The following is a 12,375-nucleotide window of genomic DNA, read 5'->3' on the forward strand; positions in this document are numbered from 1 at the left end:
TCAAGTCCAAAGAGAAGCTATAAATATTAATAAAAGAGCATTTTAAAGATATTAAAATGATGAATCGCTACCCCTCACCTAAAAGTTACAAAGAATAGAACAGAGAATGTCAAAAAGGAAATCAAGGCCGAAAGTATTCAAAACTAACAAATTGCAAAAAAGAGCTGACAAAAACAAAACAACATTTTAGGTATATTAATAGTAAAAAGGTTAGGCCTGAGCTTGTAGGCCCTTTGCAAGATAATTTATTGTTGGCGATTGGGGGGACAAAGAAGGTTAATTTATTAAATGCCTACTTCAGCTCTGTGTATACAAAGGAAAATGGTGGAGCTTAAGTCCATAATGAGGATAGTATTGACATGGCCCCAAATGATGTACAATGGCTAAAAATTGACATGGTCCAGAAACAGTTAGGCAAAATAAAGGTGAATTAAGCACTTGGGCTAGATGGCTTATACCCCTGTGTCCTTATGGACTAGTTTTTAATTTTTAAAGACTCTTTAATGACTGGCAGAGTACTAATGAATTGGCGTAGGGACAATGTGGTGATTATATTTAAAACAAAGGATCAAAGTCTTTGTGAAGTAACTACAGACTGGTTAGTTTCATTTGTATAGTCTGTAAGATATGAGAGCTCAAAGAAAGACCACATAGAGTTTTTGCTAGAAAAAAAATATTTTAAGCAACAGACAGCATGGATTCATGAAAGACAAAAGTTGCCAAACAAACCTGATTTTTTTTTCTGAGGAGGCAAGTAAAACCTTGGACAGAGGGTTGGCTGTGGACGTGGTATACTTGTATTTTACAAGAGCGTTTGACACAGTTCCCCCCACACAGCTAATGTGAAAGGTAAAGTCAACAGGCTTAGAAAATTCAGTTTGTAAATGGATAGAAAACTGGCTAAAAGAACGAATTGAGAGATTAATGATAAATGTTTCATACTCTGAATGGTATAAGGTTATTAGCGGTGTACCCAGAGGTTCAGTTTTGGTACCCTTGCTTTTTAACAAATTTATAAAAGATATACTGTAGAGTCTGGAATTAAAGTGGTTCTAATAGCATCATCTGCATTAAGTGGGGTACACACTATTAAAAAAAAAAATTGGACAAACAATTCTGTATTCGGGCAAAATCGTTCGATCTTTGCATAATTTGTACATAATTTTCGACATCCGACTCTGACCAACCAAACAAGGTGTCGGCAAATAATTGTGTATATGGAGGTTTTCTATTTATTTTTTCCACTGGTTAAACTAGGACTTGTGCTTTTTTTTTAACCTGACTAACTATGTAACTATATAATGTATTTGTCATGCATTCTCTGTATTACATATCTCTGTGCTCTGCATTTGTTGTGTTATGCACTTTTGAGCCATACACTCTGTGTGCTACCACTCCTGAGCTCTGCATCCTCTGCGTTACACACTCCTGAGCCCTGCACCCTCTGCATTACTCACTCTTGATCTCTGCAACTCTGCATTACGCATGCCCGAGCCCTGCACTATAGACACTATAAAGTTGATTTACTAAAGGCAAAAAGACAGTGCACTTTGCAAAATGCAGTTTCTCCACGGCGTAGTAAATGGGCAGAAACTCTGCTGACTTCCATCATCCAATCATGTGCAAGCTAAAATGCTGTTTTTTTATTGTCCTTACATGTGCTTACATACGCTTTACAAAGTGAAGCTTTACCTCATTTACTAAGCCCTGGAGCAATTGCACTTGCCGAGTGCAACTGTACTTTGCAAAGTGCACAGTCTATTTGCCTTTAGTAAATCAACCCCTATGCCGTACATTTCATCAGTGGCGGCTGGTAATAAACTTTTTCGGGGGGGCGGCAAACAAACCCCTCCCCTCCAGGTCCACGCTCACCCCTCCAGGGTCACAGCGGCGCGGCTTCCCGGGCTTCTCCTGCTGGTTAACGCAGTCTTCTTTAGATCCGCCTCCTGTCCCGATTGCCCGGGACGAGATGCCGGAAACCGATAGTGAATATTGATTTGCTAGTGTCGCAACCTTTTTCAAGCCAATTAGAGCCTCAGGATCTAATCATGTGCTTGAAAAAAATAAATTAACTCATAGAGTCCAGTGCCCTGCATACAAACTAGGGGGAGGGGGGGCAGCGCCCCTACGCCAATTATGGACCGGCTGCATTTCTTACTCTTGAGCATATCATTCTAATTACATTACATACACCTGAATTTCTTCTTTAGGGTAGGCTAAGTGTAGAAAAGCATATGTAATGGAAGGATTTCATTTTTTTAATTAGCATGTTGGATACAATGACTGTGATATTTGTGTGCTGTGTATACAGTGAGTATCTCAGAATTCATTTAATGTTGCCTCATTAGGCATAGACACCTTGGGGTTGATTTACTAAAGGCAAATAGACTGTGCACTTTGCAAAGTGCAGTTGTGCCAAAGTTTACTAAATGAGTAGAAGCCCTGCTGACTTCAATCATCCAATCATGTACAAGCAAAAATGCAGTTTTTTTTATTTTCCTGGCATATGATTGGGTATTCTTTGCAAAGTGGAGCTTTACCTCATTTACTAACTTCTGGAGCAATTGCACTTACAGAGTGCAATTGCACTTTGCAAAGTGCACAGTCTATTTGGCTTTAGTGAATCAACCCCATTAAGTATTTGGCACAACACTACTTTATTTCTTTAAGGATTTTCTTTTGGGGGGGGGGGGGGGTTCTAAAGCCGCATAGGGGTGTTAAAAAAATTATCAGTCCCAGGTGACAGATTTTCTAGGTATAACCTGATTTCAAGATTATGCTACAGGCATTAACAAATATATATATTAATTTGTTTAATAGACAAACAACCCTCCACCATGCATCTCCTCATGCTTCAATGCATTGCTTTGCTAATTATATCCCTGAAAGCAACCACATCCATAAATAATGTAAACATTCATAGAAAGAAATAAAATGTTTCCAAACACTGCAGTATCTATGGAAAGAAAAAAAAAACAACACACTAAAGAGAATTACTGAAAAGTAAATGAAACATACCAAATACCTTACACATGCCATTAATGCAGACATCTTTTTGGCTGTTCCCCTCATAACATGGAGTTCCGTCTATTACTGCGTCAAGAAGTTTGTCTACTAAATTTGTTTCTACAGTGCGGCAATGGAGTTCACAGGGATGTGCTGCAAGAAAAAAAGAAAAAGGAAAAACTCATTAAAGAGAGCATTTCACTGTAATATACTATTAGTATATGAGGGTTCTTCAAAAAGTTTCTGCATTTTTTTTAACTCTATTAAAGTGGATGTAAACCCTCACATATACCCAGTGAAGTGAACAGCCTCAGATGATACACAGGGATGAAACAAATCTCCCGACATAAGTTTTGCATGTATATCTGCTGTCTTCAGCTTTAGATACTGTTTAGAAAGTGTGCGTTGGGGGTTATTTACGAAAGGCAAATCCACTTTGCACTACAAGTGCAAACTACAAGTGCAGAGTGTATTTGAAAGTGCACTTGGAAGTGTAATCTGAGGGGTAGGTCTGAATTGAGGGGAAGCTCTGCTGATTTTATTATCCAATCACGTGCCACCTAAAATGCTGACAGAGAAATATCACCGCTCTAGGAAGGTCAAATAGGAACAGACCTCTCCTCCAGGCTGGAAGCCACAGGTGCCGGCAATGCTTATAGCAATGAAGTTTCGAGAGAAATCCTGGACAGCCGCACTCAAAATGATTTTCGCCTTTATTGAATAAAAATCAACAAAAATACATGCCACAGCAGAATGTGCAGGAAAGCTGACGTGTTTCACACTACAAACAGTGCTTAATCAAGCTATGATTAAGCACTGTTTGTAGTGTGAAAAGCGTCAGATTTTCTGCACATTCTGCTGTGGCATGTATTTTTGTTGATTTTTATTCAATAAAGGCGAAAATCATTTTGAATGTGGCTGTCCAGGATTTCTCTCGAAACTTCAAGCTAAAATGCTGTTTTTAATTCTCCTTGATTGTCCCCCTCGGATCTACAGCGACTGCACTTCCAAGTGCACTTTCAGTGCAATTTCAAGTGCACTTTGCACTTATAGTTTGCACTTGTAGTGCAAAGTGGATTTGCCTTTAGTAAATAACCCCCATTGCGTTAGAATTTTCTCTTCCTGGTTCCCCTGTAGGTGTGGATACTTGCTAAACACTGTGAGACACTGTGCGACAGCTGATTGGAGGAAAGTACACACCTCCTCCCCACATATGCAGAGTGTGCCTGTGACTAGTTTAGCTTTGTGACAATCTATTTATAGCAACCTCCCCTGACACACACTTCAGGCTCCCATCTCGGAGAGCTTATCAAAAGTTATCAGGCTGACAACAGAAGAATGGAGCAGGACAAAGCTACGGGACACAATGCTTTGAAGAGAGATAACAAAACACTGCAGATAGATGTGCCCAGCTCAAATTTCATGAATCGGGTTTACATCCACTTTAAATATAAAAAAAGTGTGAAAACTTTTTGAAGACCTCTCGTATATTAGTACAGCCCCTGCCCACCACTCATCTATGGAAGTCTGAAGGCAGGGCCAGGAGTTCGATAGTGTCAGAAACCATGAATCAGACTGAGACAGAAGTACAGTTAAATCACACTTGTTTCATAATAATAAAAAAGGTAAACAGAAAAAACGTAGTCAAAACATAGCCAGAGTTCAGGAACCGGAACGGATAGTCAGACAAGCCAAAACATCAGGGAGCCACAGATAAGTATAGTAGAACAGCAAGCAGGATCTGGAACCAGAAGGAATGTCAGCCAAGCAAGTCTTTAACAGGAACACAGGAGAGCGTTTCTAGAGATGTGACCAAGGTGAAGGCAGAGATCGTCTGGACTGGACGGCTTAAGTAGGCAGGACTGACGAGCAGGATATCATCAACAGGTGAAGCACTGTGGAGAGACGGAAGCTGGCAATTAGCTGACAGCTGAGTGGCCAGCTTTGAGAAGGAAGTGCTGGGCCCAGCCCTGACAGTACCCCCTCCTCAATGAACCCTCCCCCTCGGAGGACCACCAGGCTTGAGGGGAAACGTCTATGCAAATCACGGAGGAGGACAGGGGCATGTACGTCCGGGGATGAGACCCAAGAGCATTCCTCCGGACCGTACCCTTTCCAATGTACCAGGTACTGTATGTGCCCACGGAACCTACGGGAGTCAAAAATGGACTGTACTTCATACTCCTCATGGTTCTCAGCCTATACAGGGTGAGGACGAGGCACCAAGGTGGTAAAGCAGTTGTAGACCAAAGGTTTTAATGAGGAGACATGAAATACATTTGAAATACGCATTTTAGAAGGAAGGTCTAATGCGTAAGCCACTGGGTGAATCCTGCGAAGAATACAGAATGGCCCAATAAACTGAGGTGCGAACTTCATAGAGGGAACACGAAGTTGGAGGTTGCGAGATGACAGCCAGACCCTGTCCCCAACCTGGTAGGAAGGTGCAGGTAGGCGTCTGCGGTCAGCATGAACTCTGTACCTATCATTAGTATGTCGCAAAGCCTTCTAGACTTGTGCCCAAGTGGAACGAAGACCACGGAGATGCTCCTCTAACTCAGGAATACTCTGCGGTACAAATGAGTCAGGCAACATGGAAGGTTGGAAACCATAGTTTGCCATAAACGAGGATAATCAGTAAGCAGAAGTCAAGGCACTATTGTGAGCAAACTCGGCCCACGGTAAGAGGTCTGACCAGTTGTTATGATGATCAGAAATATAGCAACGTAGGAATTGCTCCAAGGACTGATTGGTTTGTTCTGTGGCCCCATTAGACTGCGGGTGATACGCAGAGGAGAAAGCAAGCTGAATTCCCAACTGTGCACAAAAGGCTCGCCAGAACTGGGCCACAAACTGACTACCCCTGTCTGAGACAATCACCTTTGGTAGCCCATGTAAGCAAAAGATCTCCTGAGCAAAAATAGAAGTCAGTTCCTTAGAAGTGGGCAACTTCTTAAGTGGAATACAATGGGACATTTTTGAGAATTGGTCAACCACCATAAGGATAACTGTGTTGCCCTGGGAGTTGGGTAACTCCACAATGAAATCCATAGACAGGTGGGTCCAGGGCCTCTCTCCATTGGGTATGGGTTGTAGGAGGCCCACTGGAAGGTGTTGTGGATTCCTACTCTGAGCACACACGGAACAGGCAGCTACGAAGGCGGCTACATCAGCACGTAGACTAGGCCACCAGAATTGTTGGGAAATGGCCCAAAAGAGTTGATTCTTCCCAGGGTGGCCAGCAGCCTTTGGAGAATGGTAAGCCTGGAGCACAACAGTACGGAGACTCTCTGGGACAAAGCAGCAGTCACAAGGTTTCTCAGGAGGAGCATGGACCTGAGCAGCAAGAACTTTGTCACCCAAAGGAGAAGTGAGACTGGTGCGAACCGTAGCCAGAATACGATCAGGAGGAATCACAGGAACTGGAACCCACTCCATCTTGGAAGTGGAGGAAAATTGTCATGCAAAGCGTCAGCCCTTACATTCATAGTACCGGGTAAGAATGAGACAATGTAATTAAAACCAGACAAGAAAAGAGCCCATTGCGCCCTTCTGGGAGAGAGGCGTTTAGCCTCAGTCAAGAATGTGAGATTCTTATGGTCAGTAAGAATGATAACCGGCACAGTGGTACCTTCGAGGAGATGTCTCCATTCTTTCAGGGCTAAAATGATCGCTAACAGCTCTCTGTCACCAATCTCGTAATTGAACTCCACAGGTGACAAATTCTTGGAAAAGTAGCCACAAGGATGCATAGCGCTGTCAGAGGTAGGATGTTGAGACAGAAGGGCGCCAACTCCATATGACCAGTCAACATTCAAAAAACCAGACTAAAGGTGTATATCTGTCTGGCTGTATATGACCTGTTTTTGGTCGGGTACAGGACAGAACAGCTGGAGTGGGATTTGTCTGTCAGTGTTGCGCTAGGTATACCAGCATCAAAATACACAGTTCAAAGAGTCTCTCGGATTCAATGGATAATTACCGTATATACCCCTTCCCAATATCCTAGATAGACAGGTGGGGGTGCTGGGGGCAGGTCACATTAGACTCAATCGCTTCTGAGTATGGATAGTAATCAGCAGAGTTATCCTCTTACAGCCACCTTAAACCTCTATCATCCAGTGAAGCAATTACAATCTTCCCAGAGATGGATTCAGTCTAAAGAGCATCGGCAAGATGTTTTCAGAATGTAGGAGCCGTGTATAGTATAACGTCGGCTCGGCGGGGCACAGCATGCAGCTCGGCGTCCTGGTCTCAGCTCACGTCAAATAATTTCTCAAACCCATACTTTTGCTTCATCGGGACATTGGGACGCCGGCCAGACATCACTTATAAAGCTTGAGAAATCCCAAGTTCCAAAGTGTCACATCTGGGAGTGCCTCAGTAAAGCCAATTAGTGGCCACTTGCTAAATAGCCAAGGAATAATTTCTGAATACACTTGGTGTGTACCTTGGTCTTCATGATGCCGTTTTTTCACTAAGGTTCTCTAACAAACCTCTAAGGGCTTCACAGAACAGCTGTATTTGTGCTGACATTAAATTACACACAGGTGGACTTTATTTACTAATTAGGTGACTTCTGAAGGCAATTGGTTTCACTATATTTTAGTTAGGGGTATCAGAGTAAAGGGGGTTGAATACACATGCATGCCATACTTTTAAGATATTCATTTGTAAATAAAATTGAAAACCATTTATCATTTTCCATCCACTTCACAATTATGTGCCACTTTGTGTTGGTCTATCACATAAAATACATTTACGTTTTGGTTGTAACATGACAAAATGTGGAAAATTTCAACGGGTATGAATACTTTTTCAATGCACTGTATGTGGTGGATTGTTCCCATGGACCGGTAGGCAGGACCCTCATTTGGAGACTTTTTTCTTGCTTCTTTAAAGCCTTGTTTTTCTTTGATGGTACGTATACTGTAACAGCTATATATCATCATGGTAGTCAAGAGCTATACATTGCATATGTTTGTGTGGTCCTGAGGAAGCAGGGGCTCCCGCAAAATGCGTTGACCAACCTATCATTGAATACATATACCAACTTCTATGTTCCTACGAAATGCACCATGATGCTCTGTATTGTATGGTATAAATCTCCAAGTTTTTATGCCGATAGGCACTTTTTAAATGATATGTAAATCCAATAAAATAATTTTGTATTATATATATTTTGTGTGCTGTGTTCTCAGAGGCATATTTAAAGTCCCACCCGTCTTTGTATTTCCCATTCTTAACCTAATAGAGATCTTGCTTTTACTATGGCACAAGGGATGACTTGATGGGTGGTGGTAGGGAACTCACCCTGGTGTCATTTATATGCCCTATCGGTCAATACAATTGGGCACACCATTGGTTCGTGCTCCCTGCTGGTCACCTAACCTGCTGATACAGTGGTACCCAGGTGTTAAATACCATACACTAGAATTTAACTAGAATTTTTTTTGTTTTAAGAACATTTGTTTGGTTTTCTAATGGTTAGTTTGGTCAAACGTATGTTCAGTTTTGACTGCAGTGACAAAAGAAATTAGAAGGAGCAGAATGGAAAATGTATCCTTGAACAAACACATCTCTAATGCCCTGTACACACGGTCAGACATTGATCGGACATTCCGACAACAAAATCCATGGATTTTTTTCCGACGGATGTTGGCTCAAACTTGTCTTGCATACACACGGTCACACCAAGTTGTCGGAAAATCCGATCATTCTGAATGCGGTGACGTAAAACACGTATGTCAGGACTATAAACGGGGCAGTAGCCAATAGCTTTCATCTCCTAATTTATTCTGTGCATGCGTGGCACTTTGTGTGTCGGATTTGTGTACACACGATCAGAATTTCCGACAACGGATTTTGTTGTTGGAAAATTTTATAGCAAGCTCTCAAACTTTGTGTGTCGGAAATTCCGATGGAAAATGTGTGATGGAGCCCACACATGGTCGGAATTTCCGACAACAAGGTCCTATCACACATTTTCCGTCGGAAAATCCGACCGTGTGTACAGGGCATTACAGTGTTTGTGATTTTCATTTGGGTAATACAGTCATTCCAAAATGTTCAAATGTTAAAAGAAAACAAAAATTTGAAGTACTTTTGGATGACATTCCTTAAGTCATTAAATGTACTGAACATTTTCGTATGAATTTTCATATGAATGTTCATACAAATGTTTGCTTGAAAATCTACTAGTGTATGGCCAGCTTTAGCATCTGGGGTAAAACTGGAGAAACTGATAGCATTTTACAGAAGGGCATTAGAGAGAGTTTAAATCCACTTTAATGGGCATGTGGTCAGACAACACATTATTTTCAGTGTTTTGCTTAGAAAGTTAGCTTCTTTGCATATTTTCAGTCCTTCCAGCATCAGATGCTTAAATACATTTCTTGACTTAACAGGTCATTTTTACAGACCTGGCCCATGGAAATATTTGTCTGCACAAGGTTCTTTTATCCATATTGTGCCTACATACCCACCTAAGTTGTAGATGGGAAGCCATGTGTGCAGTTCATTTTTGTAAGGAACGGTGTTGAATTCTGTACACTGCATATGGCGGAAGGAAGGCTTGTTTTTAGGGCACAGGTTCGCTTTACACATGCGGTAGCGTTTTCGTTCTCCAGTACAATATTTCCCTCCAAATTTTGGCCTGAAGAAAACAAAAATAGCATCAATAATTACATGCTACTTGCACAACTGTATAATGGAGTGACTGAGCACTGAATAATGCTACAGAAAACGAAGTCTGGAAGTCGTGCAGGAAGCTTCATAAATTTTCCTACAAAGTACTGTATAAAATTGGATTAGTGTTGAGTAAGCACCTTGAAGGCATCCATGATGGCATAATTATAAATAACTCTTATCTCACAATAAGGCATTACACTGCATTCTAGTCTGTCCATTGTTCAAACAAAGTAAACAATAGGAAGTCATGGTTGGAAAGCAGTAGTTGAACCAGTGTGCTGAAATTCTTACCCCCTACTAAAGCTGCAAAATGTGAACCAGCATTTGAAAGGAACTTAGTTGGATTCAAAAAACATAAAATTGCATGCATAGACACGACTTTACACATTTCCATTAAAGAGGACCTGTACTGTGGAAGCTGTGACTAAGAATTCAAGCAGTTGGCAAAGGGCTAGTCACCAGTATTGCCTGTACACTCCCTGTAGCTGAATTTTCACCATTGCTGACTCACCATGTCTTGTTCTCCACTGTGGAGGTGATCATTTTGGTAGGGGAGCAGGGCTTTACTTCCTCATGTCAGAGTTGCCTCACTGACTGGTGATCTTATGAGTAGAGTGGTAATGTTCAACAAGAAGCTCAAGAAAAATTACAGATCCATAGAATGAATAAAGCAGAAACAGGGAGACCTTTACAACTCCAAACCCAGGCCCCATCGGGTCAACAGGATGATCCAGCAGGCTGGGCCTGTGGCATAGTCAGAATCCATCATAAGACTTTGGCTTCCACTGGTTTTACCTCTCCTTGCCCCATCTGTGCTTGATTCACCCACACCATTGAGTCTCACCACCACCCTTCTGTGTTTGGCTGCCATGCTCTGGGCTGGGATTCTTACACTGCTCACTGTTTCTAACTGTGCACTGTTTATTGCCCCTGTACACTGTTCTCTGCCCCCCACATAATGCACAATACTGTCCCCCATACACTGTTCACTGTTCCTAACTGTACACTGTTTATTGCCCATGTACACTGTTCTCTGCCCCTCCCCCCCACATATTGTGCACTGCCCCCCCCCCATACACTGCTCACAGTTCCTAACTGTACACTGTTTATTGTCCCTGCACACTGTTCTCTGCCCCCCCACATATTGTACAGCACTGCCCCCCCCCATACACTGCTCACTGTTCCTAACTGTACACTGTTTATTGCCCATGTACACCGTTCTCTGCCCCTCCCCCCCACATATTGTGCACTGCCCCCCCCCCCATACACTGCTCACAGTTCCTAACTGTACACTGTTTATTGTCCCTGCACACTGTTCTCTGCCCCCCCACATATTGTACAGTACTGCCCCCCCCATACACTGCTCACTGTTCCTAACTGTACACTGTTTATTGTCCCTGCACACTGTTCTCTGCCCCCCCCCACATATTGTACAGTACTGCCCCCCCCATACACTGCTCACTGTTCCTAACTGTACACTGTTTATTGTCCCTGCACACTGTTCTCTGCCCCACCCCCACATATTGTACAGTACTGCCCCCCCCCCCCCCATACACTGCTCACTGTTCCTAACTGTACACTGTTTATTGCCCATGTACACCGTTCTCTGCCCCTCCCCCCCACATATTGTGCACTGCCCCCCCCCCCCATACACTGCTCACAGTTCCTAACTGTACACTGTTTATTGTCCCTGCACACTGTTCTCTGCCCCCCCACATATTGTACAGTACTGCCCCCCCCATACACTGCTCACTGTTCCTAACTGTACACTGTTTATTGTCCCTGCACACTGTTCTCTGCCCCCCCCCACATATTGTACAGTACTGCCCCCCCATACACTGCTCACTGTTCCTAACTGTACACTGTTTATTGTCCCTGCACACTGTTCTCTGCCCCACCCCCACATATTGTACAGTACTGCCCCCCCCCCCCCATACACTGCTCACTGTTCCTAACTGTACACTGTTTATTGCCCCTGTACACTGTTCTCTGCCCCCATACACTGCTCACTGCCCCAGTGGGCCTTGTCAGGTAGGGTCCATGATTTCTAATGTCTGCCCTGACTCCAAATCTGGTAAGACTAGCAGTCAGAGGCAGAAGCACCTTAAATCTCACACTGCCAATATACCACTGTTAGGCTACAGAACATTTCAGGAAATGCACTGCTGTTTTTCCAGAGGGAATTAAAGACAAAAATGAAATTTTCAACGTACTTCTTAGGCACATTTGACATTTCTAAACACTCCCTAAAACATACTAAATCTCCCCCTTTCAGATCAGATCCACTTTGATATTAAAGTTTGTTGTCAACAAGTTACTGATTTTTCATCTCCTGGTGGGATCCAGAGATGATATATTGCACTCTTCCCTGGATTGCATTGGCAGTTCACTGATTGGTTTTCATTGTTGCCTGGAGTGCCCATTCATATAATTGATTTGCTTTTAGTAACTGTTACTTTAAAGAGACTGTTTACTGTAAACAACTATTTAGTCATTGTTACCTTGAATGTGGTCTATGAAATATAATAATAATACTAGAAATAATAGAAATAATGTACTTTCCCTCCCTCTGTTGAATTGTTGAATCCAAGTTCCTCTTACCACTGACCAGCCATTTATTGTTAATGGGGCTGATCAGAGACAGAGTGGTCGCTAGCAGTCTCACCGCCACGCAGGCTG

At 42.6% G+C, this 12,375-nt stretch overlaps 1 protein-coding gene across 1 annotated transcript in view; it reads right to left on the bottom strand.

Annotated features, from left to right (window-relative positions):
* The window catches only part of ADAMTS12 (ADAM metallopeptidase with thrombospondin type 1 motif 12), an 808,982-nt gene that overhangs the window by 218,227 nt on the left and 578,380 nt on the right, over nucleotides 1-12,375 (bottom strand). The window contains exons 12-13 of the mRNA XM_073620835.1: nucleotides 9,492-9,661; nucleotides 3,026-3,159 (exon numbers count right to left, since the gene is read on the bottom strand). Of these exons, the coding sequence (XP_073476936.1) occupies nucleotides 3,026-3,159; nucleotides 9,492-9,661 (304 nt within the window). The remainder of the gene's footprint in view (nucleotides 1-3,025; nucleotides 3,160-9,491; nucleotides 9,662-12,375) is intronic.

This window comes from Aquarana catesbeiana, linkage group LG01 (genome assembly GCF_042186555.1).
Source record: "Aquarana catesbeiana isolate 2022-GZ linkage group LG01, ASM4218655v1, whole genome shotgun sequence".
In the NCBI taxonomy this organism is placed as follows: Eukaryota; Metazoa; Chordata; class Amphibia; order Anura; family Ranidae; genus Aquarana; species Aquarana catesbeiana.